This window comes from Parasteatoda tepidariorum, chromosome 7 (assembly GCF_982258835.1).
Source record: "Parasteatoda tepidariorum strain Cologne lab strain chromosome 7, Ptep-v5.0, whole genome shotgun sequence".
NCBI lineage: Eukaryota > Metazoa > Arthropoda > Arachnida > Araneae > Theridiidae > Parasteatoda > Parasteatoda tepidariorum.
In genome coordinates, this window is record NC_141761.1 from 28,110,414 (window position 1) to 28,132,099 (window position 21,686).

At 30.5% G+C, this 21,686-nt stretch overlaps 1 protein-coding gene across 2 annotated transcripts in view; it reads right to left on the bottom strand.

Moving 5' to 3' along the window:
• Window positions 1-1,085: 1,085 nt before the first annotated feature.
• LOC107443440 (RYamide receptor) overlaps window positions 1,086-21,686 on the bottom strand; it is a 76,156-nt gene continuing 55,555 nt past the window's right edge. Inside the window, exons 2-3 of one of the 2 annotated variants that reach the window (XM_016057295.4) lie at window positions 5,571-7,098; window positions 1,086-2,825 (exon numbers count right to left, since the gene is read on the bottom strand). In XM_016057295.4, coding sequence (XP_015912781.2) covers window positions 2,334-2,825; window positions 5,571-6,401 — 1,323 coding nt within the window. In that variant the 5' untranslated portion in view covers window positions 6,402-7,098 and the 3' untranslated portion in view covers window positions 1,086-2,333. Of the gene's footprint in view, window positions 2,826-4,210; window positions 4,986-5,570; window positions 7,099-21,686 lie in introns of those variants that run through there. The other variant, XM_071183683.2, reaches the window with a different exon arrangement.

Genomic DNA, 21,686 nt, shown 5'->3' on the forward strand with positions numbered 1-21,686 from the left:
CAATAAATTATAAGCTATTATATATTTTAATTTTAGATTGTAATGGAAATGCATTACTTCAAAACAAATTTAGGGTACAAAACTTTATTTGAGACACTTACTTTAAACAACAAGATATATTTAACGACCCACAATATCGCGATTGAACCGACACATAATTTTACCACAAACATTTTTTTTACAAAAGCAGCTGCTTGTGATAATTTTCACAATGAAATATATGAATTAAATGCAACTGAGTGCGTTGAAATGATCGAAATGAATTGAAAAGTATGTAAATGATGAATAAAATGACAACTAAATTTCTCTAAAAGCTCATTGTTTTTAAGGAGTGAAACAATATACAATAAATGCTGGGTTAAGAGCCCGTCAACGTAAGGGAATTATGTGCGTTGAACAAACGTTTAATCACGAACGATTAGTTAAAACAGTCGCATGAGTACACATAAACCAGAGATTCCCAACAATTTTATATCGCGGCTCCAATCAAAATATACCATTCCAGATTTGAAATTTTCTTCTCCTCAAGATAATTTCAAGTTATGCTAGACAATAATCATCAAATGTTCAGAAATTTATTTTCAAAATCATGATAAAATGAATATCACTATTTTTCTTGCAACTTTTTTTAACTCACTTTTCTTAGCAACCTACACCAAATCTAATAAATGGTAATTTGAAATAAGAAATTATTTGATTACTCAATGTACAGTTAAGATAAATTTTATCAATATTAAAATGCTTTTAAGTGAAACGTGGTTACGATTATGACAATGTTTTCAAAAGAAATGCAAGCATCTAATATATATAACTCTCTTACGTGGCTCCCAAATTTTGGATGTATTTCTTTTCCGCTGGTGGCAGCGTTTGCTTTGTTTTGCTTACGTTACCATTTCTCTTACGCGGCGAAACAACCAATGATTGACGCTAAAAATGTCACATGCCAAATCTAGCTGAGGTGGCTCAGCATATAGCGCTTTTAAAAACGGAAACGGAAATAACCAGAGAGCATCAGCTGCGGCAATCTCATACTATTAAGCTAGGCAGAAGTGAGTAGTCTTTGTCGATAGATCTCTATTTCAGTATTTTGTCGAAAGCGCTTTTTTTCACAAATTTATATATTACGAATTTATTTGACGATTTTTGATTTATATCACGAATTATACTATAGCACATTTCTAATAGGTTTAACGAATTACATGTCATTTATTTGAATTCAAATTTATTTTAATGACTTAGTATTTACTAAAAAGATGCAATTTTTTAAAACAAAAAAGTTTTTTAATGATTATTTTGAATTCTTAGAATTTTGGGTATTTGCAATGTACCTAAGTTAGTAGCGAGAGAAGCGAGCTTGGTTTGCGAAGCAAACCATGTGATTGCGTAGCAATTTTCGGGGGTTGGCGAGCGTTAGCGAGCTGGGGGCGCAGCCCACTAGTTTTAATGTATATTGAGTAATTGAACTTAGGAGACATACTATATTTAAGCTGAGTAATACTGAGAAATTAAGTATAATTTTGGTCAAGACAACGGTTTGTTTTTGAGACAACGGGATAAATGCTTGGAAATGTATTAAAAAGTATGCTCTTAATACTAGCGTTAGAAATGACTGCCCAAGTCTTTCGATTACGGATATAGTGACAGAATTTCGCAATTTTCTAATTGTAATGCCGTAATAATATCAATTCCATTCAATGCAATAATATAATAATAATATTTTGATAAAAATGCGAATCTCAAAATGAAAAAAACGAATTGTGAAAAATTTAAATGAAGTTGGAATGATAGTTTTATCATTACACATGACGGGGTTAAAAAGAGATTAAGATCCATATATTTTATGAATTTTAGTAGTGTCAGTTGTTCAGTTTTGCTAAACGAACTTTGATGACTACAGGAAGAAAGAAGAAACCACTGTACTCTGTAAGCTGCGTCTTGCTTTTTTCGTCTTTGTCTTGCGTATCTACTATTGTTGCTAAACTAACATTCCAACCCCAATATAGTCTTAAATAAGAGGGTAAAGATTCGATGAAGAAAAAAAAAATTGGTATCGCGATTCAAAGCTTTCCAAATTCTGTCCACTGTAATCGTGACTGCCGGACATGAGCAAACTTTTTTTTATCCTGAAACGCATACCTCACAATAGAATTATGCAAACTTTTATACCGTTTTCTCCAACTTAATGCTCACCTGGGAATAATATAGATCTAGCTTTATTTTTTACATCTGAATTCTAATTTACATTTCGAAAGTAAAATGGAACATCAATAAGAAATTCTCAAATTTTTACGATCCTTTGGAATAAGCTGTTTGAGAATCTCTGGTTTAGATATTTAAACCACTGAGTCTGCCTTTGAATGACCATTTAAGTGCGCTTTGGCCAAGCTTTCATTCTGCTCAGCTGAATAAATAGAAGAAACACCGCTGTCAGTTCTAAAATGGCCTTTTAAGCCTTTTATTATTAAGGAGCCTTTCAGACTGGAGTCTCTGCTAATGCCAGATGAACGAATACTTGTGTAGATTGTAGTTCTGTTGAGACCATTTCTGTTCAGAGATGTCCTATACTTACTGTTCTCAACAGAAATACAGAAAAGTTTGCTGAAGACTTGACGAAATCCATCTCTGTATTTGGAGTTCATCCAGCAATAGATGATAGGATTGTAGGACGCACTGCTCATAGCTAACCAATGGCACACAAACCAGACGTAGTGTATATGCTCAAACTGCCAGATGACGTCATGCTCATCACCCGCAACTATGAGAGTGTTAAGCGGTAGCCAACACAGAGTGAACACAGAAACGACTGTTATCATCATTTTTATCATCTGTAAGAATTCACAAATGTTAAAAACAGACAACACTGAAAATTATGCATGGAAAAAAAATTCTTGTAAACTTACGGAATTACGGTACTGTATAATAATATTGTTTCTGGTAAAATTGTATATACAAATATACATTCTGGTAAATGAAACTCAAATATCCGGTAATATTTAATGTATTTCACCAGCTACAGATACTTTTTGTATTAAAACTAAGAAAAATACTTTTATTCAGGTTTTATATGTAACAAAATGACAACTTTTATTTAAGATTTAAATGTTACAAAATGACGTTTGGCATACCTTTATATATATCAAAATGACGTAACATTTTGACCTCAATCGGTGCTATTTAAAATAATTATTTTTTAAATCAATTATTGCGGAATTTTTTGCGAATTAAAACTAAAATTACAGATAGAACATAAACTCTGCATATGTTGTGCTCATGCCCCCTCTGAATCGTTTTTGGACTGTTTCATAGCAACAAAGTTAGATAGAATATAATGTCCGTCAATTCCAAACTGAGGTTGCTAAAATATTATTTAATGGATGTAAGCGCAGAAAATATTTCTACATTATTTACTTCATATTATTCGTTGGATAGCATAACATTCGATACAAAATTCTTTTATTAAGGAATTATAAATTACGTATTCAAGGATAGTGTTTCAGGTCCTATTCAGCTCTCGCGGTTACAGTTATAGTGATAGAATTTTATTTTATTTTATTTTATAACCGTGGTTGAAGAGCCGACCCAATTGTTTGGTTTTTGCGACAACTAATGTTCAACTCCGTAGCCTTGTAATTTCGAACCCTATCCTGAAAATATAGGAACTCTTAGATTAAGTTTTGGGAGACATTTTCCCTTGTGGAGGTCTTTTTGAAGAAACTAAACCGCATTTCCGTCACGCGGAGAGGAAAACCACGAAAACCTCCATCAGTCAGCCTCACGACAAGGGGATCCGTCTGATGAGGATCTGTCTACTACTGAGGATATTTCACATCAGCAATATGGTCTGTGCGAACTGAGTGAGGCGTAATTTGTATCGATCAGCCATCACTAGGATTCAAACCCGGTTCGTCTTATTGGAAGGCAAACGTTCTATCCCCTGAGAACCACTATTCATTGTGATATAATTATGAAATTTTTAAATTTTTATACGTAATTTTCTTTTATTGAAATAAAACTTGTTTACTGCAAAAAAAACATAAAATGGAGTTACGTCATAAGAAACAGCTAAAAAACATAGAATGTATAGAAGAACATGAAATGGTATTTTAAGCATTATAAACGGCGGATCATGTACGAGGGAGACGCGTTCTACTGAAAGAATTCTACTAAACTTGCTAAAAGCGGCTGCATAAAAAAAAGGACATCAGAATGATTTTTTTTGTTACACATTTTCTTTTCTGTCTAGCGTTGTCACTATTTAAGCTTAAAATATCGTTCCAAACCCATATTAATTATTTTTTATAACCATGATGATCAAGTTTTGACTGGAAAAAGTAGGTATTATTTTTTTAAATATTTGGTTCTTTGAAATTTTATCGTTATAACAGTACTTGAAAGCTGAATATTTCTTTTCAATAGTATTCTAGAGCACGTAGCCGAAGTACGAAATTTGATTTCCTTATCTCGAACTGCATCCTCACCCAGTGCAATATGTTAGCAAATTTATTTTGTTATCATCCATAGCATATACCACACATACTCTTAATTATTTTAATACACATCGAACACCCGGAAATTAATAATTGTTTTAGATGATCCATACTGTGAGATATTTTCCAAGCTCTATTGAATCCATCAGCTGTTCTCAAGCTCAAAGTGCAATCATCTACTCTTGTAGTCATTCTCATAGATACAGCTGTTGCAGTGGAATTGTGGGATTGAGCCATCCTGCTTCTTGGATTTGTGACACAAGGAAGCCACCTGAAAACCTCTCTGAAACCGTGACGATATTTCTCATTCATCCAGCAATAAATAGCTGGGTTGTAGCAGGCATGGCTCATGGCCAGCCAATGACAGGCAAACCACAAGTACATGATGTTTGGCAAGTTATAAAGCTCAGGGTACTGATCACCGATAACCATTAGGGAATTGAATGGAAGCCAGCATAGAGTGAATACAAAGACGCAGACAATCATCATTTTTATCATCTGAAAAAGAAAGAAAGAAAAAGCTGATAGGAAAGAAAGAAGGAAAAGAGAAATTAGTAGGCATAGAGGTCACGTTAGCGTTACATGTGCATATAGTTAAGAAAAGTGTAGCAAAGAAGTAGATTGCTAGTAATCAGGGATGATTGTTGTAAGAAAAGCATTAAAAGTTTTACATTTTTTTCTTAAGAAAAGAGTCAAAATTTTAAATTTAACAATGTTATATTCTTTTCAAAAAATGAAAAATGGCTATAAAATGGTAAATATAATAGTGAATGTCGCTTGTATAAGTAGTCTCTGCCACATAAATTGCTTCCTATTGATTTAAATAAGCCTACTTAGACATTTGTAAACAGGGGAATAAATTACTGTTAAAAAAATAAGACAACGTAAGAAATAATTGAACAAAATTTTCTTATATATTTTTTCCTGATAAAATAACCTAACAAATTATAAGAATGCAACAAATGGTTTTCATTTTCAAATGGTAAAAATTTTAATTTTCAATAACAGCAGGCAAGAAAGAATTAAAATGTGTTAAATCAAATATTGTGAAGGAAAAAACACATTTTGCCAGTGATTACTTACTTTACGTTTCGAAGCTGCCAACTTTTGATCTCTGGCATCTTGAGCTTCACCGGGAGCACGCTTACCCCAAACAACAACTGCTATTCTAGTGTATGTGTAGATCAAAACAGCCAAGGGAAAGAAATATTGAAGCACCATCAAAGCCATGCTGTAGTGATATCTGTGAGTATTTGATTCCCAATCCTCCATGCAAGTGTACCGGTCTGTCAGATTGCGCTCAATCCACTCTTGAGGTTGATCTAGTTTCGACATGAGTGCTGTCGGCAAAGGGGTCAACAGAGCTACAAACCACACCAGCACTATAATCAACTTTGCTTGAAGTTTGGTCATTCTAGGTCTCAACGGATAGATGATGGCAATGTATCTGTCGATGCTGATAGCTACCAGAGTGTATGCGCTGATGAAAACGGAGACCGCTTGAGCATAACTGACCACTATGCACATGACAGCACCAAATGGCCAATACTGCAAAAGCAAGTTCGAGACGAATCCGAAAGGTATGCAAAGACTGGCCATCAATATGTCTCCAATTGCCAAGTTAACGATGAAAAAATTTGTGACAGATCGCATTCTTTGATACGCGAACACTATATAGCACACTGTTAAGTTTCCACCAATAGCAGCCACGGATATCACTATGTACATTATATACATGAGTGCTTCGACAGCTTTTGGAACTTGAATGTCGTCATCGAAAAATGTGTCGTTATAAAACAGGGCGCTTTGTTCGGATGAGTGAGTGACGTTGGATATGTTTACCATTGTTGTCCACAAGTACAACATACTTGCTTCAGTAGCCGTTGGGGAATTATTGTCATTCGTTTCTGACATTTTGGTCTGTATTTCAATTAAATGATTAAAAAATATTGAATCTAGGTTGGTTTTAACAAATTTATATGCATGAAATTTTCATATACTAATAGCTAAGCGATTTGCTATTTCCATAATATCCAGTCAATAAAATTCTTTTTGTCAACAAAACATAATCAGTACTTTAATTTTAGCTTTGAAAGTCTTAGTCTTATGAAAAATGAAAACAGATAACCATTTCAAAATTTTCCAGTCAGTATAATTGCATTCAATGTTTGGTTATTTTTTTCAGATTTCTGTTTGATAACAGCGTTCTTTAGAATATACTTGATTTAAAATTAGAAATCGAGAAGCTAGATTCTGCTTTTATTTCCTTTCATATTTTGATGAAAATTAGGACTATAGCGAAAACAATAAATGTTCACATTTAACTAAATTTGGATGTAGAAGGCTTTTCTATAATCAAAAAAGAAAGAAACAGATGATTTTGAAACATTTTCTCTCGTTGGGGAAGGGAGAGTTGCCTCTTAAATTGAATTTACTTTTCAAACAAAGTATGCTCTTTAGGTTCTTCTTCATTTTGTAACTTTTGAATTGCTTCTGGAATAAGAATGACATGTCCGAATGAATTGCAGAAAAGTAAAATCAAAAGCCCCATTTCTTTAACTGAGCTGGATTTAAGTCATGTCCATTTTGTTTCAGTCAGTCATTTATTTATCTGAAATAAAAAATCAAATACTTTGAAGCAAAATAGTAATGATAAAAAAAACATCTATTATTCTAAAGTGATCAAAGTAATGAAATAAGAGTAGGAATACCATTTTTATTTTCAAAACTCATAAATACATATAAGAATCCATTAAAGACTATCCCAGTTTCAATGATATATTGAAACAGCATAATTTAGGCTGTTTACATGAATTCATGCATCAAAAACAGGTTATCAGTCCAGAATATGGGTTAAATATCCTTATAATTTTTGAGGTCTTCGACTAATCATTAGGTATACAATTCGACGCCTTTGAATTGCCTAGGCCTTAGGTTAATTAGAAAATCCAGTTTTCTGGATCGAGTTCAAATCCTCAAGATTACGGAGTTGAACACTGGTTGTCGTGAATTCAAAATTGGGTGGACTGTTCAACGATGGTTATAACATAAAATAAAAAAATCATTACCTTACCCTATGAGCCGAGGTAGCTAAAAATAAAGTGCGTTAGCCTCCTAATAAGGAGACTCACACTGTATCGCAAATAAGGATTAGTTAAATCGAAAAAAATTGAAAATGTTTTTTTTTGTTTCATAACTGAAAGACTTATATGAACAGAATTTATAAAGCTAAAAGAACCCAAATATTTTATTTATTAATTTTCGTCCTTGACGGCTGCTTTACATTATTAGATTAGTTAGCTTTACATTATTAGATTCAAAAACACGTTTTTAGCTGTTCATTCCATCACAATAAATTAACTGTATTCAGTTTCTCTTGGTAGGAGGCTTTTACTTGAGATTTGCCACGATCAAGCCCTTTTTTCCCGTACTTATAGTTTTCAATGTCCCATTAAAAAAAAACTCCTTATACAATATTACAATTAAAATTGAACCAATTATCATAAAACCTAAAGTGCCCATTACCTATATTTGTGTCAATAATAGTAAGACTTTTATTACACTCTCTTAAACGAATTAGTACCATCTCCATGAACTTTTAATTTTAGTAGATAACTTTTTTTTACTTCTATTAATAATTATTACCAAAATTCATCATCGGCATCAATAAAAAACGACAATTTTCTTCGGTTTCTCTAATTAAAACATTATTTTTTTAGTTTAATTTGTACTTCTCACTAAAATTAAGCATGTATCATTGGTGTCAATAATAGCATGGAGATTATTTACTCTCCTCCTAAATAACTTCGTACCATTCTCTCAAAATTTTGCCTCTTAATGCATAACCTATTTTTTAAAAATATCAACTAAAACCTAGTACTAAAATGAATCAATGGCATCAGTAATAGTTTGGTGATTTTTTACGTTTCTTCTAAACAGACTAATGCTATTTCTCCATTCATAAAGCTTTACAGTACACATTTTATATATAAATAAGAATCTTAGTTTCTTGATGCTATTGCTCTATTTAAAATAAATACTAATTTTGTTGAAAGAGTTACAGTAAAAAAAGACAGTTGCCGTAGCGATATTATTTATTTGAATAGAGTTATTATTATTTAAAGAGAAGAATTGAATACCTCCACTTTTTTCTCAAGATAAAAACTGAAGATTTTAAACTATTTTCAAACGGAAGAAGTTTAAAATTTGGAGCGTTCCATGCTAGGCAACTTACATAATTTGCAATTAATGGTTTTATTTTAGTTTAGTACAATTTAGTTGAGTTTAGTACAGTAACAATAGGTATCAATATTTTTTTTTCTTTCTTTGTAAGTATATGTATATAAATCATAAATAAATGTTTACTGGTTTTAATATAAAATTTACGTTACATGTCCGGTTTTATTTCAATTTAATCACAAGCTCAACATGACGGGAACTTCATTTAAAGTCAGAACTCGATTTTATTGAACAATAAATTTCTCACAATTTAATCAAAAGTAAATTGCACCGTGCAATGTTTTCTTTTAAAGGAAATAAAATAAGATAATTGCGAAAAAAAGCAAGTAAAAGAAATTTAAAATTATGACCAGCTTTCAGCCTAATGATAAAAGAAATTGACGTTTTGATGCTGAAAGGCAAAACATTAAAATAATTTATGCTAAAAAATTTTTGCAATCAGGTTTTCCGTAAAAGTTTAAGGATTAGAAAAAAATTGAATGAAACGCGAACATTAAATCTAAATATAACTCAGAACATAACACATTTTTATTAAACAGTTATCTACAAAAAATGTTAACGATAATATTTCAATTTAGAACTGTTCGTATAAACAGCCATTATTTACAAAATAGTTTTCATTTTAGGAAATGCTGTATTATGTACGGTATGCTAAAAACAGTTTCTAGAAGTTATTATATAAGATCCTGGCCCCCACCATTAAAGGAATGGAGATATTTCATGATATTTATTCAACCAATTTCTAAACTAATGTTCGACATTCTTCATATATATATCCATTTGTGATACTGATAATATAAAATGATAGAACTACTTTGGTTTTAGTTTAAATTAAACTTTTCTTCACATTTCTTTACATTGATATGTAAAATTATTTAAAAAAAATTATTTCAATATTGTTAAATATTTTAGAAATATTTTATAAAAATATGTAACAAAATTAATTAAAAAAATTTCTGGAAAAATTTTTTTTCTTCCAAATTATTTTGTTTATATAAATATTTTATTAAAAATATTTAACATGAAAACAAAATTGAATTAATTTTTATTTCTTCAAATATAATATAAACATATATATTACATAAAATATGTTTTTTTATATTAAATAAATGATGAGAAATGAATAATAAAAAAATAAACAACTTATTTGAATTCAATTTCTCGTTTTTACGCGAGGTGTATAGCATGTCCCCTAAATATCATTTTAGGGGAGATGGAATAAAAAATTACTCTCTTTTGTAATTACTTGAATGAATTTTTTCTCTTTTTAATTCTATCCTTTTAGTTGTATCTTAATTGAGTTTGCCTTTACAAATTTCTCTTAGTTTCACTTTCTCAACAGAAAAATCAGTTTGTTTAAAATAGAAATAAAAAATCTAGAATTCTCATTACTGTCCTATATTTTTAATGGTTATTGCTTAAAGTCCTCTGTTTGCTTTTCAGCTTAAGACAACGTGTTTGGAGATCAACTAGGTTAAAATAATAGAACATTTAATTTTGGCAATAAAAGAAAGGCTGCAATATTACCAATAAGGTGCAATTTACAGGGGAAAACTACTTTCTACGGCAATAAAAACAAAAATATCTTATATCTTTCGATGGATCTAAACTGTCTGAGTTTTGAAACGGTTTCTTTTTTTCCCGAAAGTAAATCGAAAAGGCTTATTGAAAAAAAAACACAGTTCATCGTAAAAAAAACCATCTTGAAATAACACTCCAAAGATCTGGTAAGGCTTGAAATCATATGTGGATAACATTGGAACCACTGAAAAAAATTTTTAAACTTATCTCAGTGTTTTTTTTATCTCTGAAAGCATTTCAGCTTTTATTTTCTTCATATTTTGGTTACCAAAAAAATGTTTCATACTACATCTGTTAACTTTTTTAAAAATTGTTTTTACTTGTCATGAAAATAAGGGCAAACAAAACGTTTTGTTTGTCTGTCCTAGAAAATTAAAATTTGAGATATGAACTATCATTGAACATGCCATATATATATATATATATATATATATATATATATATATATATATATATATATATATATATATATATATATATATATATATATATATATATATATATATATATATATATATATATATATATATATATATATATATATATATATATATATATATATATATATATATCGGTTTAATGAATATTATAGGAATCAAAATCTGAATTAAATTTGTTATTTCAAGCCAAACCCAGGCAGAATGAAAACCAGTATTTAGCGTATCTTTAAAAGAAATATCTTCTTTCAAACACACAAAAGGAATTTATAAACATTTAAAGTAAATATATACATCATTTCACTTTCCTTAAGAAAAACAATGACGAAATTCGCATCTAACAATTTAAATTTTTTGAAAGTAGTCTATAATTTTTGAAATATTCAAAGTACTAAATACCTCAGCAATAACAATAGATTATTCCTGAAAATATGAGAGAAGAGTATCTGCTGCAGTGAGAACCTGATCAAATACAGGAGAAATAGTTTTAGAATTCATATCTTCACGTTTTTTTAATTTCTCCTCGTGATCCGTGTTATATTTCTTTTCATTAAAGACGAGAAGAATATGGTGGATATCGTTTCAGGATTTTCCTTTTCTTCGACGAAAGTGTTAAGACTAATATCTAAAGGAAAACCATGCTGGAATTCGGCCTACATTTCTGATTTGAATTTTTTTGATTATTTTCTTTTCCTTTTCCTGATTTTCTTACTTTTTGTTCGAATCAGTTGAGATGAATTCAAGAATGAAGGAAGCAATTTGCAGAAGTACGTTTTTCAAATTCTTCCCAAGATTACTGAATAATCACGATGGCTTCGAGAAGATTGATTTAAAGAATTTCTTGCTCTGCTTCAATTTTTTCTGATTAGTCGCTGGATATGTTTTTTTCCGTCTATAAATTGATTTTTATAACTCTTTGTCCATAGGCTGAAGTTTTTATGCCATGTGGGGTGGAAACAAAACAAGCTTGATAGATTTTAAATTTAGAGTCATTTCAGGATGTGTTAGACAATTGTCAATGATTAATAGAACATTCCTTCTTTGACGTTGAAATTTGTTGTCAGGTTTTGATTGTCATTCTTCAAAATTTGTACTCGACATCTATGCTTCTTTATTTATTTAATTATTATTTTTTTTTGTAAATAGTGGGCAATGATTGAACACCAAAAAACATCTCAGCTTCACCGATTAGCTTCTCTGAACCGGTAATGCTGCTTCCTACCTTAACAAGTATTGTTTTTTGACTTCTGTGTCCATGCCCTCTTTCAAAGCTTGACTCTTTGGGTAACCACTTGAAAAGAAGACCAGTTTCATATGCGATACCTCAATGCAAATGTAATCTTCACAATAAACTTTCCCTGAACTTCACTCTTTCTGGACATCACTCTTTGCACAATTTCATTTTTCAATTTATATTTGTTTAGCCGTCCGATACTTGCTTGAAAAGATTCACAACAAAACAGCAAAAAGTGGTTACAGGTAATCAATATATCAAGTGAACGTTACCTATGAACGAAAGAAGTCGCAGCTAATTCCATTAACCAAGAACGATAACAAAAGATAATAATTCTTAGTATTTATAATTTAACGGTTAAAAGTAATCGTAAATGCAAATAAATGTAACAAACGATTACAGCTTGAGTAAATTTAATCGTAATTGGAAGTAGGCTCAATCTGTTTTTAATCGGGATTGTAGGTAATTGATTTCTTTTTACAACAATGTATAAATTTACTGAATATATTTTACTGCTTGATTTACTAGGTGAAAAACTATAAACATAGTAATAAATACAAGCATACGTACGTAAATACAGCATTATTGTATGTACGCTTATAAATCATACGAACATTGTATGTGCACACCAAAGATGCTCATTAGGGGGCCTCTGGTGCGCACATACAATACTGTTTTACATGACTTTTTTAAAATTTGATATTTCAGGAACTGATTCACGATTTGATTTTTTGATATTTGACTGTATTTTTGTATTTTGTCACGTAAAATTCTATTATTTAAAATGATCTAAGAAATTCTATAATTTGCAATTCGAAATTTTTTCAACTAATATTAAATAAAATAATAAGAGATGATGAATATCTACTAAAAGTTATTTTTTGCATGCAATTCTCTTTGGATAAACAAGTTACATAAATTTGTGCAAACATTTTTAAATTCACTTAAAAACTCCTCGAGTTATGGCTTAATAGGAAAAAAAATTAAAAATAACAATATGAGGTCCAACTTTAGGACCGCTCACCTGGCCAAACTATTGGAATCATATTTTCCAAATTGCTGATTCCGTCTATATTTTAAGGTCATTAATGCAAATCAATGGAAAAAACTGCATGTTTATTCTGAAATAGCACGTTTTTGTGTGTGACTTTTTTAATTTAAAATATTGTCTTTAAAAATTAGATAGCAAATTTGAGGTCACCTCTCGGACCATCAAGATAGAGTCTTAGAAATTATAGATGCGATCAGTAGATCAAATGTTATTTAGTTCACCATTTTTTTACCCACTGTAAATAAACTTAGTGCGTATGTGCTTATTTGCATACAGTTTAAATATGTATATAATTTACATATACAGTACTAAATCATTATCTTTTTGTCTTCATTCCTAATTCATTTGTCAAGAATAAATTCAAATTTTAAAACTACTCAACAGCAATGGGTAGCAAATACTGTAAATGACTACAGTTGTAATTAACTGCAAATAAAAGTAATCCTAGTAATAAATTACTTCTAATTGGGATTAAAAGTATTCACAGTTGCTGGTACCAGTAAAAAGCGGTTTATTAACTTTCTAAATCTTTTTAATTTTTTTGTTCTCGATTCTTTAGAATCGATTCTTCCTGCTTTCTGACAAACGTAAAAGAATAGCAACTACAAACAAAATGCATTATCAGAAAAACGTTGATTTGAACACGCATTACAAACAAAAGTTTAATACACAATTCTTTGTGATTTTGTATGTAGATTTTATATTATGTTATCAAGTTTTAAACTAAAAGTTAAGGTGTATGTGTGTGAATTTATTATTTTTATCATGCTTTAAGAATGTTTAGAATTTTTATTTAAAAAAGTCAATACTACACAATACATTTAGTTCTATTTCACTGTGTGTTTGAAATATTTGAATTTTTAGTTTAAAAATTTTTTTTTGATATTTATACTTTACAATTTATTGTAAAGCTGTTATTATTAAATTTAGTTTTTAATCTCAACTTTGCCTTTATTTTAAAAAGAAATTTTAAAAAAAATTTGAAAGAAATAAAATAAAAATTTCAATGGCAATTTTTTAAAGACAAATGCGCCGAACTCAATTGGATGCCTTTATTTGCACAAAGATAAATTCAACACGTTACTTTGTCTGCCAAATATTAAATTTTCTGTACATTATAAAAAAATTTGAGGTAAGTGATGCTCTATAGTGATAGCCATTTATGAATAAATAGTGATAGTCACTTTTGTTTTTTAGTACAGCTTATACTGAATGAAACATATTTCAAAATAAAATCAGAGAGTTTATATTCTATGAGGTAACGATAGGAAATCCAAAGTTCATAATTCGATTCTGCTCTTCTACTTAGAACAAAACACATAAATTACATAATATAAATTGAATTTGAAATGTCTTCTAATTCTTTATCATAACTGATAAAAGTGGAAGAAAAAACTTTTATACTTTAGTTTTTTTAATAATAAATTTCTGCCCGTTTTTTAATGACTTGAAAACGAGAGATTAAGAAAACGGACAGATCAAACTGAGAGATTAAGTGGCTGCAGCACTAAAATATCATATTCTTTCACAATTCATTTCTCCGTTTCCCGTTAAGTAAAATTAAAATTGCTGAATTCGCTTGTCATTGTTCAAAATATTTTTAAAGTATCAACAACCATTACTTTAATAGCAAATAAAGGGTTGTTCCTTAAAGGCCACCCTTAGTATACAAAAATAGTTTTAAAGCAAAGCCTTCTGGAAAAGGATTTTTTTTTCCTTTTTAAAAAAAAGTACCATATTTGGCACATTCAAGCAATTTTAAATCAAGATTTTTCTTAAATTTTATAAGAAAAACACAAAAATCTGTTTCAGATTTTCTCAAATCAATTCTATTTTCAAAAATATCCAAAAAATATGAAAAGATTTTTTAGCAATTTCACCGAAACGGTCCTTAATCTAATATTCCGGAATAACCCTTGAACAAATAATCAGTTATAAATATATAAATTAATTTTTAAAACTTTTTCGTAAAACGTCTCTTAAATTTATGCGGTTACGTAGTGTATTAAAATTGTATAAACTAGTAATATATCCAAAAGGCGTGCTTTTAAATTCATGCAAAGAGTGCGAAATAAGAAAAAACTTAATAACTTTTGATTTTGTGATCGGATCTTCAAGTTCTAGGACTCATTCTTAATGATTCGTATAATGAAGGGGTAAAAAAGATATGATCTAAATTAAGGTGTAAAAAGGATAAGATCTTAATGAAGGGGTAAAAAGGATATGATCTAAATGAAGGGATGAAAAGGATATGATCTTAATGAAGGGGTAAAAAGGATATGATCTTAATGGAGGGGTAAAAAGGATATGATCTAAATGAAGGGGTGAAAAGGATATGATCTTAATGAAGGGGTAAAAAGGATATAATCTTAATGAAGGGGTAAAAAGTCGTATTTTAATAATTCAATTTTTTCAGGATTGTATTCGGGCGATTTGACTAAACTTCCTACTTTTACATGTGAAAGAATATTCTTTAAAATGATATAAAAAAATTGCATACCTTACAGTTCCAAATTTTTTCGATAAATATTAAATAAAATACTAAAGAACTATTTACTAAAATGTATTTTTTGGGGGGAAATTATTTTTGGATAAATGAATTTTATAATAGTGGGCAAAATTTTTCAACTCGATTAAAACAAAATTGAGATATCATGAAATACGCAAGAAGTAAATGCATTTGGGGGTCCAAGTTATGGACCGCCCTCCTGACCAAACTATTAGGACCATATTTCCTCGATTGCGGCTATCCCCTATGTTTTGGGAGTCAGAAATCCGAATCTGGTCTAAAGCAGGTATGTTTATTAAGTTGTTGTTGTTGTAGGTGTAGTTAATTTACGCAGCACTAGAGCTGCACAATGGGCTATTGGCGACGGTCTAGGAAACATCCCTGAGGATGATCCGAAGACATGCCATCACAATTTTGATCCTCTACAGAGGGGATGGCACCCCCGCTTCGGTAGCCCAACGACCTGCAAGCGAATTCAAGCACTTTACGGTAAAACAGTTTAACGAGGACCAATACCGCACACCCTCGGTCCCTACGCAGACTAATCCAAGTGATCACCCATCCGCACACTGACCGCAGCCAGTGATGCTTGACTTCGATGATTTGCTGGGAACCGTGTCTTAACGATCAGTTCACTGCGGGGCATGTTTATTCAGAGAAAGTATGTTTTTGTGTCTGATTTCGCAACTAAAAATATCGTTTGTGATAATTATTAAGTTAGCATTTTTGAAATCATTATTTCGAAAAATTAAGATTGAGTTTTAGACCATAAAAATCCGATCATTAGATCAAAAGTTATTCGGGGAGGTCCGTTTTTTTTTTTTTTTTTGCGCACTGTACAAAATAATTGATAGTCTCATATTTATATATATGATCATTTCAAACAGTGCTCTCTAATGTGCATCTTTTTAGTTGCATTATCAGTCAAAATCTTTATTATTATATGATAGTGCGATAGCAGAAATAGACCAAAAAGCAACTTTCAGAGGACATGAGCTTAAAATATATCTTCCTAGTTTTCAAGATAAATTTCTTTTCAAAACATTTGAATACCAAAATTGAATTTCCTTCAAAATAAATGTCTAGACACTCGAATTTCCATTTGTATGCATGTATTATATATGTCAAAAACTTTTCTCTCCCCCCCCCCAAAAAAAAAAATTTCAAAGTTTTATTTTATTTTCGGATGTCTACGAATCGTTTGCAAGCCTAAAAAAATACACAAAATTAAAAGGTAGCTCAAATTTGTATATTTAATTAGACAAAAAACCTTTAACCAAATATTTTCTGGAAACAAATGCATTAAATTTTTTTTTGTTAGATTTGATATAAAAACTTAATTACTTTTTACGAGATATACATACATATAGTGCTATATGTACCAATTTTAAAACAATGTTGAATATTTATGAAAACATAAATTAAAACAATTTTACAATATGAAAGTGAAAAACTCCTTTTTACTTTTTCTAGTTGGAGAACTCCAATGGGAGCTTTTTTCATAGTGAAATAATCTTTTATGATAGTTATTTCTAAGGAATAGTACAAATTCGATCGAAAAATATAGTTTTCTTCTGAAAATAAGTGGACATCAAAAGTTAAGAGGAAGAAAGATTCTTTTTTAATGAATAGAAAACAGAAATCTGTCTCGTTTTGCTAACGGACGCCAACCTATGAAACTGCTTACGCAATTGCTTTCAGATCGCATCCTGATCTGACCTCTCTTCGCTTACTTTTTGTCTTGTTTAATACCCCAGTTTTCTGTACCGTAATATCTCAAATAGTTTATTTTAATTTCATTGGAGGCTTTGTCCTCTGTTCCTTACCACACAACTTGAAAATATTGTTCGAATAACATTCATACGCTTAAGAATTTAAATCGAAAAGATTTAAATTGAGAAATAATTCCTTTTAAATGAAAATGAAAATAGCGAAAAGAAGAATGGATAATCTAACGTTACACGAGCTTCATTATTTAAGCGAGGAGGGTGATGTTGAGCAGTATGCCTGTTTTTTAAGTTTTATAATATTAAGTCGCAATGTTCACTACAAAAACTAATGAAGAATACATGTGGTGGGCATGTTGTTTACAATAAACTTTCGTCATTTTTTAAATAGGAAAGGTTAGATACGTTTGTTTAAACAAGTAAAGTAATGAAAAATTACGTGTGTAATATTGTTTTCTGTTACATAAGGGCGTTGTCATCATATTCATACATACATCCGTGTTGTTGTTTATGTTTTTTCAGGTCACTGTATTAGGTTAATAAGTTGATAGTTCATAGTTTTTCTGTAGAACTAGCAACTATCAATTGTATTGTTATATTTAGGGGAAAGAGAGACGAATTTGAACAATTCTTTTAAAAAACCCTTGTTTTTCACATTTAAAATTTATTTAGTGAATATTAAACAGGTCTTTGAACGTACTTCTACACTGTTAGAATTTCTATTCCAAAGTTATGGTGAAATAACCGGCAACAATCTGTCCATCCAATTAACTGTAAAGTTTACGGTGCCGAACTGTTTTTACCTTTATGGTTTTGGAACCATTTACAACTAGTATGGTTAAAAAACCATAAGTACAAATTTATACTGTTTTTAACCATTTACAACTAGCTTAGTTTCAAAACCGTTAAAACACTTACTGGTCATTCAAGTTACTTACTAGCTTTTCGTTATTTAATGGGCATTGGGAGAAATTTTGCCTTCATGTAGGACTTTCTGATGGAACTAACCTGCATTTGCGTTACAAGTAAACGATGAAGACCTCCCACGTTTAGCCTCCCACGTTTAGCACGTTAGGTACCGAATTGTTTTTACGTTTACGGTTTTGGAACCATTTACAGCTAGTATGGTTAAAAAACCATAAGTACAAATTTATACTGTTTTTAACCATTTACAACTAGCTTGTTTCAAAACCGCTAAAACACTTACTGGTCATTCAAGTTACTTACTAGCGTTTCGTTATTTAGTGGGCATTGGGAGAAATTTTGCTTTCATGTAGGACTTTTTGATGGAACTAACCAGCATTTGCGTTACAAGTAAACGACGACGACCTCCCACGTTCAGCCTAGCGTCAATGTGACTCTCATCCATGATCTGTCTACCATATATTACGTCAGCACTGTGGTTGGTACAAGTTCTGTGCGGAATTCTTATCGGCCAGCCATCACTGGGATTCGGACCCAGTTCACCCCATTGGAAGGCGAACGCTCTATCCCCTTAGATACCACGACTCAAATTACATATCTAAACTATAATTTTTAGTGAGAGCTTGAGTTCGAATCCCGCCGGTCGAGGATTCCCGTTGTGTTAAATAATGACTAGCGCATGTTAAATCTGTAGGGGTGACAAAGTTCTCCAATTTCCTATAACAAATCAATACTTCTGGTGAGACTGAATTGGAAATTTATCATTTTCGGGTTCTGGTCAAAATTACGATCTGTGGTGGAATGAATGGAGTTTGAATGGGTCCCCCCTGTAAAACAAGCTGTGATGTGTGTGTGTCTGCAGTCGTCTTCTTGGCCATAGATGGTGACACTGAAAAACAAGAAACGCACCCAATGCCTTAAAAATTTCGCTTGTATTCCCTTATCAGGCTTTCTGTCTTTGATGAGTGGTATTAGTTACAGCAACAACAATATGTTAAGTTAGAAAGAATAAAAGCAAAGCCACAAAATGCTTTTTAAAAATTCGAGGAGTTATTTCGAATAAATTGTAACTCAGTAAAAACTTATTTACTGTCATAAAATGAACTAAGTGACCTCCTTTATAAAAAAGAAGTAGCATAATAAACACTGCAAAAGATAACATTTTTATCTCGTGTATTTCAGATAAAACTCTTTTAAAGAACATATATCATTATGACAATCTTTTTTTGTTAAAAGTATTAAATGATAACACCAGTTTATATTTGCTTTAAGGTAGAAATTAAGTATTTGTAAAAATTATGTTTACATGCACACGCATATATATAGACAAAAAAAAAATAGAAAAGAGCGAATAACGAAGTAAATTAAGACAAATAAAAATATGTTTGTTTTATTTACAGCAGGAAAGCTGCAAGTACATAAAACCCATAAAATAGGTAAAAATTAAAAGAAAAAAAATATAAAAAGTTTTAAAGGGATAAAAAGGTATTAATAAATAAAAGGTTTTTAAAAAATATTTAAAAAATAAAAAAATAAATAAATAAAAAGTCGGAAAAACAAAATTCGGAAAATAAATAATCTCATCTGGTCACACAAATATATCCGCACAAAAAAGAGTGCTTTCTAATATTGTATTAATAAAGTATAACTATAGTATAAATATTATAACTATAGTTACACGTATGGTATAGTATACACGTTAACTATAGAATAAATATTATATTTATACTATAGTTAACATGGTATCTAAAAACAGATAAATTAATCCTGATGAAAAAATTGAAATAAATATATTGGTTGTTATGTTCGGCTGAAGAAGCTGAGTAATTTATTCAAGTTATAGCATTAGTTCATCAACAGATGGCGTTAAAAGCAATGTTTTCAACAATACATCAGACTAATCCAACTGAAATAGTTGCATGAAGAACTGTTAACTTATGCCTCTATCACACGAGAGAAAAATAAGCGCAACCGTAAGTGTAACTGCAAGTGTAAGTGAAACTCTAAGCGCAATTCCTCCGTTCGGAGTTGCCGATAGGGTTGCTTAATTGCCTGAACGGGTGCATGCAATTGGGTTACCATATTTTGTTATTTATCTTTACTTTTGGCTCATATTTAATTTTATCATATGATTCTAATAATAGAATCATATGATTCTAATAATAGATCATTATATCATAGTTTCTCAACGATGTTCGTAAAGACGCTGTAGAATATTGATTTATTTTGATTTAATTTTTTACATTTGTATTTGTGTTAAGTCTTTTTTTCAGCAGCAAATTAAAATTCTGAAAACTTTATTTCCCCATTAGTGAAGTAGCATAGTATAAAGAGGAATATGATTTCTACCTCATAATATGAGATGATATTAAGATATCATTGAGTTTCATGCTGCGTCCCTAAAAAGATAAGGGGGTGAAAGGGGGATGGACTTAAATACTATCTAGAATTTTGACGATTTATTTACGTTGATTTGAGTGACTATTGTACAAAACATGGTGCGTAGCATTTTTAAAAAGTGCTTTTTAAGTAAAGTAGCATAGTATAAAAAGGATTATGATTTCTACCTCATAATATAAAATTATATTAAGATATCAATGAATTTCATGTTGCGTCCCTAAAGGGATAAGGGGGTAAAAGGGGGATGGACTTAAATACTATCTTGAATTTTGACGATTTTTTTTATCTTGATTTGAGTGACTAAGGTATAAAACATGGTGTGTAGCGTTTTTAAAAAGTGATTAAAGGTGCTTATTTTCGATTTTCATTTTTTAAAGGTGCTTTTCTTAATAAGTGTTTTTAAAAAGTGCCTTATTTTCCTTTTTCGAAAATGAGATTTATGAAAGGGAATGTCGATTTTCTCCACATATTACGTAAAAACGTACTTTTCATATTTTTCTATTTCACGTTTTCAGAATTCATTCGTCCCGCAGTGGAGTGATCGTTAAGACACGGTTCTCAGCAGATCACCGAAGTCAAGCATCACTGGCTATGGTCAGTGTGCGGGTGGGTGACCACTTGGATCAGTCTGCGTAGGGACCGAGGGTGTGTGGTATTGGTACTCGTTAAACTGTTCTACTGTAAAGTGCTCGACTTCACGTGAAGGTTGCATATGCGGTTTAGTTTCCTCCAAAAGTATATATATATATATATATACTTTTATATCCAAAAGTATATATATATAAGTCCTCAAACAGCTTCAGGTGGTTTTATGCAAATGGTGATTTTTAAAACATTGTTTTACAAATTTTCTCAATTAGCAGTTCTATTGTATGACGAACTTAGTTAGTAATTTAGAGAATTGCTGTAAACACATTACCTTGTTCTCACATTACAATGTTTGTTAAGCGGAACGCAACAAACCGCACATTTCAAACGTTTTTTTTTTCTTTTAAATTCATTTGCAAATTTTATACGCCGAGAAAATCATAACGTAAACAAAGTAAAATGAATTCTAACTTCACGTGTTATCCAGATTCACAATATTCTCGTTAATT